A 22,266-nucleotide genomic window follows, 5' to 3' on the forward strand; every position below is an offset into this window, starting at 1 on the left:
CATTGAAAATGTTAACACCTGGGGCAGTTACCTACTTTGCAGATATTTGTGAATCTCATATTAACTGCTTTGAGCCATAGATTGTATTTTACTTGAGAACAATTGATAGTTCATTTTTAAGTAATGCGTAACGATGCTCGCCGTTTGTGCCTTCTAGACTGTTAGTGCTGTCCTTAAAGACTCATTTCAGTATTGCCAAACCAAATCACTCGAGAAATTGTGATTCAAGTCTCCAAGAATGTTTTAGAAATTATGAGGTAATTGTAAATAATAATCAAGCTTGCACCATATTAATTTATCTTCTGGGTATAGACTTAAATAGATTTCAGAATGTTCTAGCTTTTCTTTACAAGTCCACTAAGAACTTAATTTTTAGGTGAAAATGTACATCCTTAGGAAATCACAGGTTCCCTGGGACTGGCACTTCACAGGAAATCAAATATCTAAGGGATAGTGATGAACTCGTAAGTGTTGGCAATTAACCACAGCTGCTTAATGGAATCAGATTTCTAAGTGATACAGAATGACTGAGACCTACCACCACCCTCCTGCCTGTGCAGTTTGCCTCACAGATTTGACAGTCTGGTGGCAACAACCGCAGGCAGCCAGCGCAAATTAACTTGTACAAACTGATAAAGGACAGAAACACTCGGTAAGAGATCAACCACTGCATCTCTGACCTCTCACTCCTGACTTTTAAGGAAGGTCTCTGAAACAGCTTCAAAAGACAATCCAAGTACTAAAATTCCTGACTCCAGGATATAAAAATCACACAGATATTGATTGCATATTACATTATAATTTTTGCTACCACCAGCCATCCCTAGGCAATAATTATTCCTGTCTCTCTCACCCTCTCTTTGCGCCATAAATGACATTATCAGCTGTCCTCTGGCTAGTATCCTCCCTTTGATCAACAGGAACCAATCATCCTTTCTCTCAAATTGCCTAATTCATTAATATAATGAAGTTTAACTCAGCACAATTATTCTCAACCTGTATTTAGCTCTAAGGTTATTGCTTCTATTTCAGACCTAAGGAAGCCTTATGTGCCTGAAAGCATGTCTAGATTTTCCAAGTACACCAACTGACCTAATAAACGGTGTCCCCTCTCCCTGCCCTTGCCTCACTTACATCTTGCACTGTCCTTGCTACAGCACCTCTACTGTGCTTGTTCCTGCTCACCTGAATCTACAAACGAAGGCATAGGCTTGATGAGCTACTATGGGAGGCACTCTACTAGCCCAATTAATAGGACGGAAGCGTAGGCATCACGTGGTGGAGCTGCTCCGTCTGTAAGCCATCCGTCCTACCTTGTCTGAGATTGCCTTGCGGTCCCCAAGCATGCCATGTGGCAGTGGCTGCTGGGAGGTAAGTGAAGCTGCTGGTGACACCAGAGACCTGTGAGCAAGGCTGACTTGATGATCACTTCAGTAGACAGCACGCATTTGGGGGTGATGAACTTTCAGAGGTCAGTGAAGTTGTCTTTCATTTTTTCTTGGTGTCTCTGTGGTTTTAAGAATTCAGTATTTGGAGCAGCTTACCCGCCCAGAGTCAGATACCAGGAGATCAGTTCAATTTAGGGTCTGGATCTCATCTTTACGAATCAGTCCCTTTTTCAATGTTCTGCTGTACAAACTCTCTCTTACCTTGTTTCTTCTCTTAAATTCCCAGGTTTCCCCCTCCTGATTTTTCACTCCATTTTCCTTCAAGGTCTTCCTTTAGAGTTGCTTTTCTTAGTTCCTTTCCCAAACCAAGCCATTCTCCCCATTCTGCTTGTCTGAGGTCTGTGCCTCACCATATATAATTTGCAGTGTATTATCTGATGGAGACTGTAATCTCTTCAGGGCAGGGCTGTGTCCCTGTCCGGGCTCACAGTTGCCTGTTTTACTCTATGAGGTTGAATAACGACAGAAATAGAAGAGTATACAGACACTCCCAAATAAACTGTGCATTTTGTGATCTATGTTCAAGAAACAAATGGAGGAACAATTGTCGTTAGTAACATGGTTTATGCTGTACCACTGGAGGCTTGAGAAGAAATAGATGCTTTAGGCAAAGAAGTTTCCTTTACAAAACATTTGTGGAACATATTTATCTAAAAATACACATACTTATGGTAGAGAACGATGTTCCTCTGCTGATCTATAGTTAATTGTCAATGGCAACACAGGACTCTTAAATCTTATAAACAACCCTGCTGTAGTAATATCATATACTTTATCCCTTTCCTTCTCTGCAGCATCCCAAAGCCTTTCCCAGGCTGATTTCCATGGCCTCTGCTGCTGCTATTGAAACAGTCCTGCTCACTCAGCTCTACCACCGTGCCCACCGAGGCTCAGAAAAGGAGGATGGATGAGGAGGAGGATGACCCCGTTCACCTACAACAGAGGTAACTGTGGGGAGGGAAACCTGAACTATGCAGGACAGATTTTTGCCTTTAACGATCATTGAAATTTTTCCTCCCTACATAGGTGCTGTGAGTAATATGCGGCTAATAATGCATTTTAAAATACATTTTGGTCTGAGATCTCCAATGAGTTTGGCTTTTTGATGCCTGCACAAATGGACTCCACATACTTAAATGTCTGCCTGACAAAATTCGAAAACAAGCGATATGTAAGCGGAGATGGGGATCATCTGTGACACTGACTTTGAGATGACTCTCTCCAAAAGTCAGAATGTTTAGAGCTAGGATTTTGACTTTCCCTATTTTCCAGAGAGATGCGAGGCCGTCCAGTCTGACCCTGCCATCGGGGGCATTGCTGCAGGGTGGCAACTGGCCTGTTCCCTCTCCTGACATTTGCATTTGCTCGAACAAAAGGCTCATTCTGGCTGGGAGTGCTGCGGCCAGGTCTGGCGTTGTCCGGTTCCCAGTCGCTTTTTGGAAAGAGCTAGCTGTGCTTGAGTGCCTGGCTTTGAGTCACTTCTGTGGGACACCGTCATCTTGGATATTTTGGTCTTTTGTCATATATAAAAACATATCTGTATTATTTGCAAGCAGTTAGTCTTCTGCTAGCCAGAATAGGGTTGTTTTCCTTAAGGATGTTTAGGATCACATAACTCTTACAGGCAGAGGGGAAAATGTCCGTAGATCTGGGGATTAGTCATATAACTGCTGCAGTTATCTTCATCCAGAGCCTTTTCTTTCGCTCTCCCTTAGAACTCCTGAACTTGAGGGCTGTATCCGATCTCCAGCCTTTCCCATAACAACACTTATCTGGGCAGGCTGAAAGACAAAGGGGAGCCCAGGCTGTATAACCTCTAGCCAATTATTTCTTTCTTTACTTGGTTGTTTTTTTCCATAACCACTTGATAAATCATGCCGTGGAGAGCTGGGAATGAAAGGACATGACCTGCTCACCGTGCTCGCCTGCTCCTGGCTTCCAGCAGTGGTTCTGATTTCTCTGGGCCTCCGTTCCCCGTCAGCACGAGGTATAACCCCATTTCTGTGCTTTGCAGAGGTGCTGCAAGGTTTCCTTCTTGCTTGAGAGCTCTGGGTGACCCTGGGGTACAATCCCGCTGCTGTCGTAAAGCACCTCCCAGTCACCAACAGACTTTTATCCTTAGAAAAGCCCCGTGTGGTATCGCTGTCCCCGTCCCCGAGGTGGGGACAGGTCAGAGGAGAGAGGGAGGAGCTGCCAGCCATGCCCTATGGAGCTGAGGACGAGGGGAGCCGTGGACTTTGGCACCACGAAGGTTGGCCTTATTGTCCTGTGAAATGCACCATCCTTCCCACATCACCGGAAAACAGAACGTATTATTTACTTTCCATCTATTCAATATCCTCTACGTGATTGGGATGTGCTTAAACTGGGGACAGCTGCTTTATGGGGATGTTGTCAAGGGAGCTGACGTTGAGTGGGACTAAACGGCAGCGACTGTCGCTTAATGTAGGCAGGGGCACAAATCCTTTGTGCTGGAGATGACCCGGGCAGAGCGGTGCCCACAGCGAAGGTGTTAACCCATGTGCCACACTCAACGGTGTCCTAGCAGTATGGGGACAAGGCAGTCGAGACAAAAAGAAGGAAAATTGGAAACTGGTCACTATGACTTGTAACTCTTTGAAGTCCTCTTAGAAACAGACTCCAAAAGCCCACCAAAACCCAATGGATTTATCCTGTTGGTCCCTCTGTGGTGCAGTCAGCCCAGGGTGAGGGGTCTGTGCTGGGCGCTTTGCTGCTGTAAGAGTTGTTTGCCTTTATAGAGGTCAGGTACTGGGAGACCACTTGCAGAGCAAATGCCTTCGCTCTGTGCATTGTTGTAGTGAACTGGAAGAACCTGAAGGACTGGTGAAATGGGGACCCTGCAGCCAGCTCCTGCCAGGATTCACTTGAGGATTCTTCTTTGCTCAGTCCTTCCAGAAATGAAGTAACATTTGCTGGGAGGAGCCTTTCAACATGGCAATTGGCCCACGAGGCTGGGTTGAAGCATGGCTGGGTCTAGGATGCACTAAAAATATATGTGACAAATGTAAACATTGACTTTTGCCGGGGTGGGAGCGTGTCTGCCAAGAAGCGCCGGCGTGGCGAGTGGGGCGGTCGGCGGTGCTGGGTGCTGCAGGTGGCAGAGCAGCAGGAGGGAACGCTTTATTCCTCTGGGTTGTTTTTTTTTTAAAGGAATTATTTAAAATTGTAACAGCTTCACACATTAAAATTGCAGCTTTTCCATCGTCATGTCATGGTAACCACGTTTCAACAGGTAGGGGAAGAAATTGGAAGGGGGGAAATAAGGAACTGAAGAAAGAGGAAGGACCTATCGAAGGGGAAATGCCTCCACCTCCTCCCTCCTCTGCTGGGCTCTCATCTTTGTTTGGTTTTCTTTTTTATTTTAAGACATAAAAGCAAACATAAAAATTAGGAAGGAGGTGGTCTGAGCCCCTGCTTGTGGCCGAAGGGCTCTCCCCCCAGTCCAGCCTCCTGGTGCGCCCGGAGCAGGGGACAGGGCAAGGTGACACAGCCGGGTGCCACGTCAGCAGCCTGCGTGCTCCTGCCTGTGGCTGCCAACAAAGGTGGCCATTGAGAGCCCGCCGTGTCTGTGCTCCCAGCGATTGTGCTGCGGGAACGGGGCTGAAACCACCAGCTTGCTTTTGCGCAGGCAGCGATGAGCCCCGTGAGCGTGCCCTCCTCCTCCTCCTCCGCTCCAGCAGAAGGTCTCCAGGGCGTCTGGGGAGCGGTGGCAGGTTGCAGGCTGTATGGTTGTGCGAGAGCTGGCCGCGTGGAGCCAGGACGGAGGACTGTGCTGGGTGGAAATGGGCTCCCCCAGGCAAACGAGCAACACCCACCCAAGCAGCCACAAAGCAAACAAATGTGCTTTTCCCCAGCCCATTGACTTTTTTTGTCAGCTGAGGATGCAACAGCAGAATAAGGGAAAACGTGACTTTTTATTTCCCTCCCTTGCTCTTGCTAACTCCAGCCATCCCCTAAGTACAGTTCCAGAAAGAATGAATAAAATTATTTTGTTCAAGGCACTGCTGCTCCAGAGCAGAAAGTTACTCAGCATTTGCAGGACCAGGTCCTTGTAGATGTTTTTATTCTGTGTCTATTTTGCTCTGCCTCAGACTGACGTATTATGGATGCTTCTGATTAACAGTGCATGAACGTAACCAATGCTTTACTCGTACGTTACAAATCAAAAGAGGTTTTTTTTTTTTAGGTGTGTTTGCAAAAACGTATTCATGTTCAGATTTTCTTTATGCAAAAATGAAAGCACCTGAACTCCAGACCAGGGAAGGTTTGGTGAGCCGAGAGTGTAGGAGCCTGGCCACACTACGTTACATAAACAAACTGGTGTTTTTGAAAGCAGACCTAGAGAAGTTTGCAAATGCATTTATTTAAGCAAGCAACCCATCTGCTCCTACCAATAATGGATTTGCAGACCAATTGTGTATTTGCTCAGCTCACAGGCCAATGAGTTTTACATATGTTACATGATTTGCACAAATCGATATGTAACGTAGACACACATGCTCACATCTGGAACACATGAGCCATGAAGACAGGGATTTGAGTAGTGACCTACTTAGCACCTAGCAGCGTCTGGATCTTCAGGGCAAAAATATAATATTTATCTTTTTTTTTTTTTAATGAACTGTTAGATTTTATAAGGCAGACTGTAGCAATGCCTGTTTCATAGGGCTGTGTGACTCCTCCAGGATGCAGCTACCACAAGCACGAGGCTTGGAGCTGCTTCACTTACCTGGCTGGCCAAGAAGGAAAACACCAAATTGCATATGAATGTAGCACGGCTGGATGGAGGATCTGCCCCCACGCACAGTGTTGCCAAGTACATGGAGATGCATTTTAATTCTAGCTATGGAAGTAGGGAAAAGAAAGCTTATCCAGAAAAAGAAAACTAGTCCCTTATATGGGAAATATGGACTATAAGCAAAACTCCAAAGGTCCTACCTAGAAATATCTTTCTGAGCCCTTCAGGGTGTCAGGGGTCCCTGTTTCTATTTACGTGTCCATCTCCCACCGCTTCCTCCTGTGGTGGCACCTGAGGCTCTAGAAACCTCCCTTTCTTGCCAGAAACATTTCTAGAAGCAACACTTTTTCCATCACGCTCAGGAATGCTGGCAGAATGCAATCTCAAATGGTCGGTTGTGAGTGTTTGCCCTGGAGCTTGATTTAAGGAGCTGTGCTCGCCCAGCAAGATCCAGGAGCTGTTTCTGCGATACGCTCCCTTGAGCAGACTGGTGAGAAAAGTAGAGGCCAGGGACTTAAATTTTATGACCTTGTAATGCCCAGAGGCTCAAACCCGTGACAAAAGTCTCACTGGTCAAGGCAATTACTAAAAAAAGGAGAAAGGAAAAAAAACCCCAAACCTCTCCTCTCTCCAGATTACCAAGTAAACAACCTGTGAGCTGCAATAATTCTGCAAAAGATGCTCTCAGGAGTGGTTTTTACAGTGAAAGTAGTCATAAATAATAATAAAAAAATGCATCTGTGTGTGTTTTACAAAGCAAGGAAAAAATTTCTTCCTCTTCAAGCCCATAGTCTGTGAATAATTTGTGAACAAGAGAAGCAGCTCCATCTATCTTACACTGTATTTGTTACAAATCATTTGCTCATGTGTAAATCTTCCTGCCAGGGTAGGAGCAGCAAATCCTCCTCCAATTTTAGTCTGCTGAAAAACTTCTATAGCTAAACATGAAAAATTGAATCGATAAGTAACAGGTGTAGAGGTGCATCTCGGGATGAATATATTCCCAGAGCCCGTGACAGAGGGGCTGGGTGACAGTGTTTATGAGGCAGCTGGTGGCTGCGGGGCAGGATTTCTAGCTGGCACACGTTGCTGAGCCACAAGGGCTAATAATTTTGCAGGAAAACAAAAGCCAAGCCAAAAAGGCCATCTCCAAAACCCACTTCCCTCCCAGCACACCTACAGCGAGCAGGCAAACAGCCACTGCCAGAGTGAAATGCATCAGAGCATCACATCTCGGAGAAAACTTTTTCAGAGCTCACAGAAAGTCCCTAGGTGGCAACACTGCTCCTCCTGACCCTCCTGGGAGTCTTGCCGTGGTTGGTAGATCTCCGAAAGCTCCTGCTATGGAGATTCTGTGACTAAGCGAGACCTTAAACTTCCATTCACAAATAAAAGGGAGAAAAAAAATATACGTTTAATGCTGGTGGTGGCAAAGGAAAGCTTAAACCTGTGATCGCTGAAAGGCTCTGCCATCTGAAGGCAAATTAAAAGAACAACTGAAACACCCAACAATTTATCCATTTAAAAGAAATCACAAGATTTTAAAGCCAAGTTTGTGACACTGAGAGATGTGACTCATGATCTCTAAATGCTTTGGATTGCCAGCACGCTTAGATATTTCTGTAATGGAAAGCCCAACAAGTAACAATTGCAGAAAGGCGGCTGAGCCCTTCCAGCCTCTACGAGCGGGACCAAGGAAGCTCCGCTGGGCCGTGGCACGAGGGACCACTCGCTCCATCCCGTCACCCGTCTGTTTGGACTGTAAGCTCTCCGCAGGTGAGGAGCGTCTCTCCATCCCTGTTTGCAGAGCGCGGCCCCCTTCCAGGCAGCCCCATAATACAAACATGGTAAATAGCCCCGAGCACAGACATGGGCTGGACAGTCGAGGAGAAAAATGCCCACCCCACCCTGCTCCCAGTATTTTCAGGGGAAGAGCATCATGAGAGACCCAATAGATAAGGAGATTTTTGCTGTAAGTCCTGCTCATCACACCTGTTAGATGAGTAGGTCTGAGAAAGCCATTAACTTTTTCCTTTTAATCTATGTTTATTCACTGCTGACTCTGTGCAAGCCTGCAGGGTCTATATACAGCCCCTCCAGCACTGCAGCTCTGGTCGCACGTGCTTGTGAACGGCTGCTCCTTCACCAAAACGCCAAACCAACTGACAAAAGTAGCAATTTCACTCTGTCAGAGATAAGATACTTTTGCCCATCTCTTGATTAGATGACTTTTGGAGCTGGCTAGCACAGTAAAAATTGTGAATTGCAAATATTATAATCAAATATACAATTTGAGTTTCATCCTGAGTTAATTACCTGAGTAGTATACATCTGGTAGCTACAATAAATTACAGCAGAAATGGAGAATTTGATTGCAATATTCACTTTTTGGATGATCTGCAGGTCAAGTATTATTCACTGAAGAGATTCATGAATAATTTTGAATAACTGGACCAATATATTTAGAAACTGTGCAATCTGCAAACAGGGAGAGAAAAAGCCTCAAATAAATTATACATTGTGTCTTTTTCCTGCAGCTCTGGAAATGGATTTGATTGCCTTATCACACTCCCTACTATATCTTTTTTTTTGCAATAAACCTAAAATCTCTCCTGCTATATTACTAACCAGGCAAGGATGAAATCAGTCAAACGAGAACCAGCCATCCAGCCCAGGGGGGTTGCTTTCCCCTTAGAAAATCTAAATTATACAGCCGAGTGTCTGTGAAACAGTTAATTAACTAGGGCAAGGCACATCTAACCACAACTGGAGAAGGCTTCCCTTCAAGAAGCAAACCCGCCAGGCAGATGCAATGCAAGTGCGAGGTCCCCAAAGCGTGATGCCACACGCCACCTCGTGTCAGGCGCTGGGAGCAGCTGGGCGCTCCTGCCCCGCTTTCCAGCGATCTGACATCATTTCAGTGCTGAGGGATGAGGGGTTTTTTCCTTTGCACCCCAAATACTGCAAAAATAGGAAGATGTGACCGTGTGAGGAAGACCTTGGGTCCTCCCTGCTGGGGCCATGGTGGGTGCAATAAGAGTGTGCGTGACTAGTTGGGTGCCGGTGCTTGGTTTTGGCCCGTGTAATGAAATTATATGTTGGACACTGCTGGATGGAGAACCTGGCCCTGCCCGTTTATACGGTAAGTGCTGCTGAGGACAGTGAGACCTCCTCTGCCCCACAGCTGTCTCTATAATATCCTGGTTGCACCTTGCTTTCTGTTCAGGGATGGAGTGACTTGGCCAAGGCCAACCTTGGAGGCGTTTCCAGATGGAGCTTTGTGATTTCCAGCGTCTTCCCCAAGCACCGTAGATGCAGCAATTGCGGAACACCTTCTAAAGAGACTCGGGGCTCCAGAGTTGGAAGGTTTGTGACTGTGACCGTCGTCCCTACTGCAGCACGGTGTGCTTGTGGGAGCAGACGGAGGTAATGTTCCTATTTTAGCAAGATTTGAGTTTATGGGGCTGGAATGCGGCTGAGATTTATCTGGTGATCTCAGGAGCAACTCTCTACTAGCAAGTAGCAATTTCTTAGCAAGGCAGTAACCAACCCAGTCTGAGCATGATGTGCAAGTGCTGCTGGGTTTTTAAGATGTCTGTAGGCTTTTGTGCTTCTTAATGGGAGTGTTGCAAGTTGTCAAGCTGCTGGTGCTGTTTTGGGAGGTGCAATGTGCAGGATCTGCTCAAGGGGCTGCCTGCACACCAGAGGCAGGCTGGACCAGCTGCCATGGTCAGATCCATGTGCGGATCATCCAGGTCTCGAATGGGAACAGCTTGTTTGAAGTTATCATAGGAATGCACAGCTAGGACTCACTTTTCCCCCAGGTGTATTAATCAATATTGCATTTCATCTGCTATTTTATCATCCTGTCACTTGGTATTACGATGCCCTTCTACAGCTCCTCACAGTCAGCTTGCATTTTTGCAGCCCTAAATAACTTGATCTCAACAACAACCTTCGTAACCCACCTCTCCTATCCCTCTTCCAGGCCACCTACATCAAGCAGCCCAGGCCCTCGCACAGGTCTCCTGGGACGCTGCTGATGACTTCCCTTCATTGTGAAAACTGACCTTTCGGTCTCACCCTTTCTTTCCGATGTTTCAACCAGTCGTTGGCTCAAGAGGCTGCCTTACCTCTCCCTGCAGGACAGCTAAATGTCTTTAAAAGCCTTGGGTGAGGAAGTTGCTCTAAGGCCTTGATCCAAGTAAACTCTATCAGCTGGACCATCTCTGTCCTCGTGATTGCTTCAAAGAAAGTTGTGTTACGAAGCATTGCTTCCCTCTGTTGAAGTCCATGGACGCTTCCTCTTTACAGCACGTTCAGCTGTGAGTTTTATCCTCTATTACAGTTTCTACCAGACTTGCTGAGTTTTCATACCCAGCCCCCGGGAACCCTTTTCTAAAATTAGCCCCGTGTTTGCCACCTTCCATCCTCTGGTCCTGCTGCACACTGAAGCAAAGGTTATCCACTGCAGTTAATGGTTAAGCAATTTTTTATGTATGTGAGTACTTTTACCCTTGGGTGAATACCATCTGATCCTGGAGATTTATTACTGGTGTTTTTCAATTTATTTCAAGCAGTAGCGGAAGTCATGTCCTTTACACATGTTACAATACCCTCCTTGGTTTGGGTGTGTTCGGAGTGGATCGAAGGAGGAAGAGAAGGCACAAACCCCTTTATGGGTAGTTCCTTTTTATGCCAGTTAATCCAGTCCATCTACGATGTTGTCATGCCAGTTTAAGGCGAAAAAATGCTCCTCCTCCCTCTAGATAAGTCTTTTCCTCTTTGTCTTTTCTCCAGCCTTCTTTCCTCCTGCATTTCTAGCCATCGCTGGGACAAATGAGAGGGGGTAGGAATTGCCAGGTGGGACAAGACCCATGGTCCTTTCCATCCTGTAAGCACCCGTGTCTCATGGCCCAGGGGATCATACAAGATGCCACAGAGGAGGAGGAGGAGGAGGCTTGTCCCCACCCCAAACTGGCCATCATCCTGAAACATGGACTTCCATGTCCATTGGGTTTTGCTCTCATTGCCGTTGTCAGAGCTGCTGTGGCCATGGGCTTCTGCAGCACGTGCAGGTCCGTGTCCACCAGCAAGCCTGCGGTGTGGAGGAGACCCTCCAAACTGTGCCGGCTGGGCTCACAGATCAGCGGTTGGATGGGTGAGCACCCAGCGCAGGCTGGCGCCGTGGAGCGTTGGCTGAGAAGAAAGGTGGTAACAGGGATGTGCGCAGAGGAAAACACCGAAATCAGAGAGTTTCCTGACTTTGAAACCTGAACCGCATGCAGCCTTTGGAAGACTTTGCATCTGCTTTCTAAACTCTCGGGCCTGAATGTCATATCATTTGCCCAGCAATAAATAGCTGTGAATTAAACAGGGTGCACCGCTTTTTTGGCTAATAGATATGTCTGCTAGCGCTGCAGCGTTATCTTCACAACCCACTGGTGTTTGCATTGTAGATCAGGAGCTCCAGCTGACTTTTTTTTTTCTTTTTCAAGATTTAAAGAGCTGGCAGAACATTTATTCAGTTGTGCAACTTCCATTCAGAGTATTTCTCAGATCCTGGACATGGGGCTCATTTTTTGTCCTTTGACAGCCGCTGTAAATCAATAAGGCAGTTGGAGGTCACTTGTAGTCAATCAGTAACCAGTGCTGGCGAAGGGGAAAACACTAAATATTTGGTATAAAAACACAGGCTCCAAACTCAAAGTTCTCGCTCAGGGTCACATTTTCACAGCCATGCCTTTGGAAACCTGCCTCCATCCAGCCTTGGTGTAGCTACCCAGCATGGCCATGATCTTTTCCTGGTAATTATCTACATGGAGAATTTCAGAGCACGTGCACGCTGCAGGAATTACAGCAAGCCGGGGCACAAGGTGCTTCACGTGGAGGAAGTGGCTCTCGTGGTGCAAGGTGCTAATTTGGTGCTGGCTGAATTACTCCTCCTTTTTGCAGGAAGCCATTAGGTGTTGGCTGAAGCCGTGCATGACCTTCGTCACAGCCACCTCCCTCAGGAACTGAGACCCGTGGCCAGGCAGTAATTCTCACAGGGGTCCCTAATTCCCTTTGAAACAACTGGGAACTAAGCTCTTAAATACCTTTGCCGTCTGAATCATATTCCAGTGGCGTCATCATCTCTGCTTGCTTCTAGTTCTGGAGCTGGTTGCCCATAAAAACTTCTGCCTGACCTCATCTCAAGCTCCTGCAATGAAAACACACTCAATTTCCTCTTTCCTTTGACCTCAGCTGCTCTGGGCTTTCCGGTGATGCAGGATCCTATCTCTGAGTAATCATCCAGCCATCCCTCCGTGCATGCTAACATGGGGCCCTTGTGCCCTGCACCACCAGCTGTATAACGCATCAGGCCCTATACATAATCTGGACATGCTCTAACTGTCCCTGTGCAGAAGCTGCACACCATCACTTTTTTTGCTGCTATTTTGTCCCCCTGTTAATAGAACTGGGCTGCACAGACGGTTTGCACAATAACCTGTGACTCATTTTTGGATCCATATGCTGGATGGTTTCCATTGAGCTCTAGCTGCAGGATTTGCAGATTCATGTGTTGCACTTTTCATCTTCACTCCAGACTGGGAGGTGGGCATGCCGCGCTGGTGCCAGCAGCTCTGTGCTGTCCTCCTGCCTCCCCAGAAGTGTCCGTCAGATCCGGCCCTGCGCTCTGGGGGGCTCCTGCAGGTCTCGGACCCAGCTAACGTGGGTCTGCTCCCCGGGCCGGTGTCTGCAGGAAATGCTGCTTCTCTGGTGTCCGAACGCAGAGGAGAGCATTGACAGCAGCGGCTGGCCGTGGCCGCGTGGCTTTGGAGGTGGCATCCTTCCTCCAGCTCTCCCCTGGAGCCTCAGACAGGTGCTCGTGCTGCTTCCTAGCCCGCTGCCAGGCAAGGAGAGGAATCAAGCAGGCTTTTCCCTTTCTCTCTCTCCTTTCATACATTTAATACAAACTTTAAATACTGGCATTTCCTTCCAGCCTTCTGACAACCTTGAGAGATGCACCCCAGAGAGCAGGATGGAAAAGCGAGTGCCTGAGCAACACAAAAGGGATTTTCTGATCAGGAGCTGCTTGCAAGTACCTATTAGCCTTGCAAAGGCTTTAATGACATCCTTTAGTGCCTGGCCCTGTGCGTAGGCTTTCCTCAGGCTGGCTGACTGGTCAGACTTGAATTTTAGGCTTCTTAAGGGTTTAGTAAGAGGCTGAACTAAAATACTAGCTTTGAGTGGAGAGCTAAATTCTTCAAGGTCAGAAGGTGGAGAGGCTCGGGGTTAGGGTCAGTCCCATGCCACGGGGAGGTGCGGTGCTCCCAGCATGGCCAGGGATGGTTTTTCTGCTGGTGAGCAGGCGAGGGGATGCCCGTGGCACTGCTCCTTCTGCCTCGGGGCAGGCGTGGTGTTTCTGTGCACAGCCCTGTGCACCCCTGGGGGGCTCCCAATGGGGCTGGTCACATCCAATATTTGTCTTCTCTGGGTGACCTGTCACTGTGGGGCTGCTTGTTGGCACCTAGCTGGTCCCAGCCACCGCGCCTGCATAGCACCACAGGAGCTGAATGGATCAGCCTGACCTGTAGCAGAGCGGGGACCGTGTCCCCGTGCGGGGCCGGTGTGGGATGGCGGCTGGGGTTAACGCTCGCCCATGCATCCTGCAGACACCGCGGGGCTCGGAAGCAGCCCGGCTGCGTAGGTTCGGGCAGGAGCTACACGAGCATGGCTGTACCGTGTCTGGGAGCTGGGCTGTCTTGTTCAGCGTCCTCTCGCACTGCACCGTGTTGGAAAACTGACCCAAAATGTCCCCTGGGATGCCCTGTGCAAGCAAGCCCTCGCACACCAGGACTGCGTGCCCAAAGGGGGCTGGGAGACACCTTACGCCTTGCACACCCCTGGGTCTCAGTGCAGCACATCACTTGCACGCTCACTTTGCTTTAAGTACAGGCTTCATTCCCAGGGGTTTCACCAGGAGTAAAAGTTAAGACTGCATTTTAGACCCCAGGCTTAAGCACTGTAATGTGCTAGCTGGAGAAGCAATGAATTGTGTGCTTTTTCCTCTCAGCTACGTTTGCAATCCAGCTCTTCTGGAACAACCGGGTACATGTCTCCCGAGTCACTCCAACACTCCCACACTTGCAAAATCCTTTAGCTTCTGGAAAAAAAGAGCCATATAAAGCCAGTCTTTATTAAACCTTCATCCTCCGATGCCTCTGCATTAGAAAGTATGGCAAGAACAAGACACTTCCTACGGCTTACTTGAAAAATGACAGATAAGCCATTGAAACAGCGGCACTTGCCACAGCCAGGGATGATCTGGCAGAGGCACTAACTGCTTCAGAGGGCAGCGGGGCTGGCATCTCCCAGCTCCAGAAAATGGTCTTTACAAAAACATACACAAACGTTATGGGCCTTTAGTTGGACTTTATCTATCTGATGTACACTTAGGAAAGGTGCAACAGAAAAACAAGCAGGTATTTTCTTGGTCAGCAAGTCTGATCCAGGCTCCTCTCCCTCCCACCCAGCTTCTTCTGAAATTATACAAATAACCGGAGATTTAGATCCATTCCTGTTGCCAGAGCATTTTGGATGTAACCCAAGCCCAGACCACTGGGAGAGGAGCCCGACTTGCCATCACGCTGTGGTCTCTGCCCATGGCTCGGCTGCTGGCGCGGGGCATGGGAAGCCTTCACAGGAACCAGAGCTGGCCCCACGTTCAACGTTGTTACCCTCACTGTTAGTTTTCCTCCCTGCAACTGCAAAATACCCAACGTGCACAGGCTTTGGGGGGGTTTAGAGGCTTGCGCGTTGTGCTGAAGCTCAGCATCTGCCCTTTTAAACTCCTTCCTCCAGCCCTTATCTTACCCAGCCCCAATGCACGTCTGCAAAAGCAGATGTGTGCCCACGGCCGGACACGAGCCACTGTCCTGCTGCCCACCCCGCAGCAAGCCCGTTAGATGGCACCACGGGGCAGCGCTCGCTGCAGCTTCCTGCCTCTCGCCCAAATGTGTCTTGACACCAGTCCAGCCTTGAACTGGCCTTTTGTGCAAGGCAGCAGGCTCTGGGCACCGCCGTAGTAACGCGCTGAACCCACCGAACAAAGAGCAATGATAAGGCTCGCCATGCCACGCTCGCCCCTCTTCCCTGCAATGACAGTCCTTAGCAGAGGCAGGATTTTTCCAGGATCAGCCTTTTCTTTATTTAAGGATTTTTGCATAGGCAAATGTTACATTTTTGGACACACAAATGTTAAAATGATCAATCCTATGTGTATGCCCGCGCTGACACCCACAGCCCGTGCTGTCTTTCTTAGGGTATTTATTCGTATGCGTATATACAATGGCCTGGCGGAAAATGTTTTCCGTGGTTTGAAAGAATGCTCTAAAAGGGTCAAACTGAGAAATGCCTTTAAAAAGTGTCCACTCTGTCTGTCTGTGTCTGTGCATTTTGGTTTCAGCAGCTTTGTGTCTGTGTCATATAGTCTGTAGACTGTGTATTGCACTTTTCTATTTTGAATTTTGTTCTGACTCCTCTTACTTTACTCTCTCACCTGTAAAAACAGGATTTCTAGTGAAAATAAGCAATAAATTGCTGCGTATGCTAAGGTGTAAAGGATTTTCAAAAGCAAGACAGCTGGCAGCACACCGCTGTCCTTCTGCCTTGGACTTTTTGTGATAGATAATATGTTGATTAAAACAAAAATAGGAAAGTGCAGTGGAATGAGGGTGTTTGCTGACCTTGTTCTGACAACAGAAAAGTCATTTTGGGGTGAGACTGTGCCTTGAGCTTTTGCAGGGACCTGTTGTCCTGGGCATAGGATCAAGGGAGTTTTTTTTCTCAAGTAAGGATTGCAAGTAGGTAGTAGTTGCCATTTAAAAACAAGGTACAATCCAAAGAAAACTGCTAGGAAAATTTCAGTTAAAAGAAGCAAATTCATAAGGCATAGATTGGTTAAATGTGCACAATTGTAAATATAGACAATAATTTACAGGCTTTTCTCTTGAACTGTTAGTGCTGCTATGAGGAGACAAGAGTGTGACTGACTTATTTATAATGACTTACCATAACATTTCCGTACTGCAAATGAGACATATTAAGTTGACATTATATATTACTTAGCTGTGTACCAATTAGCTAAACAAATGCTATGAATTCCGTCATTTATGATGGAAGCTACATAAAAATTGTATAATTACTGCAGTGAGTCATCTAGTTAAATGGCACTCCTATATGGACGAATTGATTTCAATGCAAGATTAATAGCCTTTTGCTGCTGTTTTACGTGCTTGCCAAAGATCATACTACATTGTTGCTAAGCATCATTAATGGATTAAAATAAGGGTTCTGCATAATTCCTACGGTGTATCTTCAAACAGCTTGTTTAGTTTGTGCACTAGCCTAGCGCTTGTTAGCCCTACATAGCACACGGGTCTGGAAGGCTGACACGTGTGAAGGAGGTTAATGCAATCCTAGGAACTCTTTCAAAAGCTCACAGGTTTTCTTGTGGATGACTTCACGGAGTTTCCGCACCCGCCGGATGCTGGAGGTCCCCACAAAGCTGTCTGGCTGTAGGACAGCCATGCCGTTGTGGACATCTCCCATGATGATGAGCTGGCCATCCACTGTGGTCATGTTGGGACATGGGCAGCTCCAGTCCATGTTCAAAAGCGTGATTTCTAGTGGTTCCTTCCCCAGGAATTTTAATCCCATTTTTTCATCTTTGAGAATCTCCTCCACTGTCACCAGGGCATGTCCCGAGTCTTGGTCTTCGGTCAGCTCTGTTATACGGCCCAGGATAACAAAGTCGCTTTTGCAGAAGCTTGTCACCAGCTTCTGGCGTGGTTTGCAAGCTTTGCAGTGCGTGTTCTTTGGGAAAGGGCACATCTCTTCGCAGGCCTCCCGGCTCTCGAAGTTGTTCTCGTTGCCTCCACACCCACCATAAATGAAGGACTGGCACTGCTTTGTCAAGCTGTTATAGGCCCATCTGGGCTCATAGGCCTTGCAGTGACCTTGGAGGGCTGGCAGATTGCAAATGTTGATTGGGCCGTTCATGCACGTTAACATACAGTTCTCATAGGTCTCAAAGTGGTTGAGGTTGCTGTTACAGTTCCCATAGATGAAAGTAAAGCAGTTGTTTTTCTTTGCATCATAGTACCACCTGGTCTGCTCTTCCCCACAGTCTTCGCTGTCTGGTTGCTTCAGGCACTCATCGGTTGGAAAATGTGTTTTGTTTTGGGAAGCTTCTTTGGATGTGGGTTCTCCTTTGATGACTGACAAAGGGAAATCAGCCCTGAGAAGGCCACCGCTGTTTTTGGCAGTGCAGGTATAGATGCCTGCATCTTGGAGCTGGGTGTTGTAGATGACCAGTTGGGCGATGTTGGTGACCACAACGTTCCCTCTGACGTGATTTGGCTTCATAATGACTTTGTCTTTCCCATCGACCTGCTTCTCCCACGTGATTTCTGGCTTGGGTCTCCCTGTAACATCACAGAGGAAGCTGACGGTCTCTCCCACGTAGACAGACTGATGGACGGGGTTGTTCACTAGAGCAGGTGGCAAGATATCAATGACCGTTGTCTCGGAATAGGCAGTAGTAGGGCGAGCTGTTGTTTCTGGTGGGATAGGGCTTGTGTTCGGCCAGGTGAGATGGTACCTACAGGTGACTACATTCAGTGTAATGCCTTTGATGCAAGCTTCTGCATCCATGTAGCACTTGTTGTAGTAGGTGAGCCCGTCGGAGGCACAGGTGAAGCTCGGCTCCTTCTCACATCTGTCCTTGCACTTGCAGACAGGTTGCCCGTCCCAGATGTCGCACTCTGAGCCTTGCTGGATGCACATGAAACGGTCGCAGGTTGCCTCTTTGGGCATTCCCACCGGCCCTTTTTTCCCCTTGACGTCCATGTACCGAGCCGCCACGCAACTCTTTGTTCCACAGACATTGGGGCAGCACTTCTCAAAGGTCTCGCACTCCTGCGGGAAAGAAAATAACCCAATCATTACTGGGGACAGAGCAAAGTCCTTTATAGAAACCCAGCAAGCAGAGAGCCCAGATACTTTCAAAGTGTTAGCTCAGGGGACATGATCTGCCACAGATGTCTGTGGTCCAAAACTCAGTGTCCCCACTGGCAACGAGTGGAAACATCCCTCCAGCATCTCCTGAGAGGTGTCTAAACACACTGGGGTTTCTCAAGTGGTTCAGGAGAAGACTCTAGAGCAGAAAAATGCATTTCTATTTCTTAAACACTAACCTCATCATAAGTCTTTCCTAGAGTCACATGGACTGCTTGACTACTGAGCCAACAACCCCCCTTCCGCACTCTCCGAAATGCCTGAGGACAAGCCCTGAGAAACAAGAGCGGATGGAAGGTCTTATCATATGGCTGCAGGCAGTAATCCTTCTTATTTTGCACAGAAGTATGTAAAGTATTATTTGAATTCCCTGAGACTAACAGCCTACTCTTGGAGGTGAAACTGCCAAGGATTTGTAATTGTTCACATTGTAGAGGAAATAATAGAATATCTCAAAAGTAAGGAAATTCTTGCTCCAAAAATAATTTTTCTATGGTATTTAGAAAAACAAACCCAAAACAGCTCATTATGGCTTCTCTGTCCTATTTTAGTCCTATTTTCAAATGCAGCATCGCTCTTCTAGTGATTTATTACACCCCGTCTCAGCTACAGTCAGCTCTAAATTGCGGTTAATTTTAGCAGAATTTTCATCTTCTGTGCAGAAAAGGTATTTGATATGTGTGATCACAGCTGCTGTGTTGTTATGGATTACTTTCAGGGACCATGAACGCTGCTACCATGTACACAATGGGGCACACTTCCACCATGTGTTAAACCTCTACAACCCCCCTGAAATCCAACGGCTTTCTCTGTAAGTGAGAACAAAATGTTTTTTAAGCTACCAAACTAAATAGCTTCCCCTGAGTCCAGTATCCTTTCCTTATTGGGAAAAAGATGACCTAATAACATAACTCTTTCCCCATTTCCAGCTGCACATTACTAGGTTTCAGAAGCAAAGTTAGAAACCAGAACGGGTAATGTTTTCAGCTGAGGTTCAGGAGCGTGGCTTTAGCAAAGTCGGTGGCAGAGTCCTTGGCTGCTTGCAGACCACTCACTCCATGCGAGGTCCCAGGACTCTGTGCTGCCACAAGGCAAAAGCAAATATTTTTAGCCAGTGGCTTCTGGCTTTCAGATTTTGACCAGTAAATTATTAAAACAACGTCCTCTGCTGCTGCTGCTGGGTCTTTGCAAGTGTTTTAATATTCATTGCTGCACCTGGTAGTTGAAATAAAGGGGGCTTATTTGGGAATGGCAAAAGTAAAAACAGCACTTTCATTCATAACACATGGGATCCCTCTGAGCAAATCTCTTTGTTTACTTGATGGCCAGCCTTTTTCTCTATTTACACACACACACACTCCTTTTAGCATTGCAAAAACAACCTGGTTAAAGAACATAAACCCAAAGACTTTTCTGAGCATGGTACATGTTTCTGTCAGCCTGGTTTGGGCTGTAGGAGCTTTGCGTGATGTAAGAGGCAGGACGAGCATGTATTTTCAGATGCCAGCTTGAGCTGGCAGTGCTGACAGGTTGAAAAATGAATTTTAGGGTTGTAAGCTAAGCACATTTTGAGCTGGGAGCATCACAGAGAACATCTGCCTGGTCATTTTAACCATGCCCCTGTTTTGCACTCCAAGCACGCTTTGTGTTTCAAGCGCAGCAAAGGCTGATGATTTACATGTTAAATGAAACCATTTCATACAGAATTCCTCCCAGGAATATAAAGCATTGATGATGGCCACCAACAACAAAGAGCATGGTGACACTGCTAAAATACTAGGGATTGGCCCCAAGGCATGCTGAGTTCTGGGTTATCAAATTCGGACGTTTCTTTTGACAAGAAAGCAAGGAAAATGATCGAACAGAGCGAGCACTGTACCCACATCAGCATAAGTGACAGCTGCCACACACCTCCCCACTTAACTGATAACTCATCAAACCTTTTCTCTTTTCTATAGGTCACGGGGCAATTAAATAGGTGTGCTGTCTGCATCAAGTCCTGCACGGTGCTGGCGCCTTTCTGTCTGGAACAGAAACAGACTGCGGTGCAAACAAACCCACCGACGAACCCCATCACCCACGACGCAGAGAGATAAAAATGCGCATCACTCACCAGATCAGCTTCGCACTCTCTCTTGCAAGTGCTCTGTGCGTCTACCCACAGGTTGGGGTTCATGTCATTGGGGCATATCCCCGCGTGGGAATACCGGATTGGAGGTAGAGCTCTCCCTTTCAGAGAGACCTCCAGAAGCAAGAGGACACTGCTCTTCCCCAGCAAGATCCACATCCACCGAGTGAACAGCACCAACAACATCTCAGAACTTCTCCAGGGCAATGGCAGTGACCGAGCTGGAGGTAGTTCTTGTTTGCTTGGGGTTGCTTTTTTTTTGGTAAGCCTTAAATTTTCGAGGAACCCAAATGCACCTGACTTCTGTAAAAACTTCAGCAAGCTCCTTCGCTGCCTCTGTTGATAGTGCAGTTTGGTCTGGACCTCATTGGATTAAAGGTCCTAGGAAGTTACCCCCTTATTTTAAGAGAAATGCTAATAGTCTGAGCAGAGTTAGCTCTATTTATACCCTGCCTCTGTTAACAAGTCAGAAAAAGTAAACTTGATTTCTTTGACAGGCACACGCTTCCTATGTCCTGGTGGCAGTCAGACAGATTTGTTGCAAGAAAAAAAAGCTGGAAAGAGTTTAAAAGGCTGGAACTGGCACGGTGGGACCCCTGCATGTTTCTGAATGCAGGGAGGCCTTCTTAACCCCTTTAGACCTAAAGTACTTCCCTATGCTAAGAATGGCATTTACTTCTGAAAGAGTACTTGTCTAAATAACACGGACCCGCAGTCAGGGGATTTCCCCACGGCAAGGGGCTACACAATCACTTGCTAAAAGGAACAAGTAATAGGATTGAAGCAATTAAAGCTAGAATATCATATTTTAACAAAGGAAGTAGGGAAGAAATAACTTATTTAAACTTAGGATCGACAAAGCAGTATGTCTTCATAACTTCTCCTGGGGTTCCTCCGGGCTTTTTTCTTCTCTTTGGTGGGGAGATTTCCAGGATGCTGGTTTTAATGCTGCCCTCCAACCCCACCAGCAAGATGTTAAAAGTGTCCCTGAATTCCTCCACATTTCCTGACAGCCAGATCCCATTGTACAGTACATTGCTGACCCCTTTAACAGCGACAACAAAAAAATAGTAGAAGTTCAACTCTATGGAAACCTGCATAAAGGAATGTACAGCATTTTTGCATTGGGGGGCGGGGGGGAAATTCAGTCAAGCTGAGCTCCTCGTTCCCTGATTATTACAGCAAGGGGCTGATCCTGCTCGTGCTGAACACGTGCCAAGAGCCAGAGACAAGTGGCAGAAGTCAGAGTTGCTCAGCACCTTCCAGGATTAAAGCCTTTGGGCTGCGTTCTGGACTAGCTTGGATGGATCCTGCACGGTGCTAAGAGCCTCCTGGGAGGACCAGGTAAGTTTGCATCCCACGCGGGGTTCAGCAGGGCCGGACCAGCAGCGCTGTGCTTTGGGAGGAGGGAAGGTTGTGCATCTGCCCTGTGCCCAGTGCTGAGCGCTGCAAAGCCGACAGACCCAGGCGCAATCAACCCTTACTTTGGTAAAGTTTTTCCGTTGGGTTTATTAAACCAGGGTTGTTTTTCATGGCTGAGTTTGGGCCTAATTCTCCTCTGAGTGATGATGGCTGCCAACCAGTACAACCAGCAGTGAACTGGGCCACCATGCAGGCACTGCCGCAGGCCACGGGGCTCCTGCTGCTCCCCTGGGGCAAGGCAGCAGAGCGCAGTGACCTGCTGGTGTTTCCCGAGGATTGCCTCCAAAAGGAAGGGAGAGCAACCTGGAGGTGACCTGCCCTCAGCTGTGGCATTTCTGTGGCAACCCAGGCTTATAAAAGAGGCTCTAGCAGTTTTGATTTGTGTGACCGCATTAACGATATGCACAGTATTTGAATTTCATATGACGTGCGGAGAGAAGTTGTCC

General features: G+C 47.4%; 1 protein-coding gene across 1 annotated transcript; it reads right to left on the minus strand.

Moving 5' to 3' along the window:
- Window positions 1-16,659: 16,659 nt before the first annotated feature.
- On the minus strand, window positions 16,660-18,171 carry WFIKKN2 (WAP, follistatin/kazal, immunoglobulin, kunitz and netrin domain containing 2). Its single transcript, XM_072881282.1, has one exon. It carries the CDS (start codon window positions 18,100-18,102, stop codon window positions 16,660-16,662), a length of 1,443 nt encoding a protein of 480 aa, XP_072737383.1. The 5' UTR covers window positions 18,103-18,171.
- Window positions 18,172-22,266: the final 4,095 nt, after the last annotated feature.

Source organism: Ciconia boyciana, chromosome 16 (assembly GCF_034638445.1).
Source record: "Ciconia boyciana chromosome 16, ASM3463844v1, whole genome shotgun sequence".
NCBI lineage: Eukaryota > Metazoa > Chordata > Aves > Ciconiiformes > Ciconiidae > Ciconia > Ciconia boyciana.

Bases quoted from the DNA above. Each gene is read 5' to 3' on its own strand.
- WFIKKN2 (XM_072881282.1), bottom strand. From the start codon at position 18,102: ATGGACGTCAAGGGGAAAAAAGGGCCGGTGGGAATGCCCAAAGAGGCA.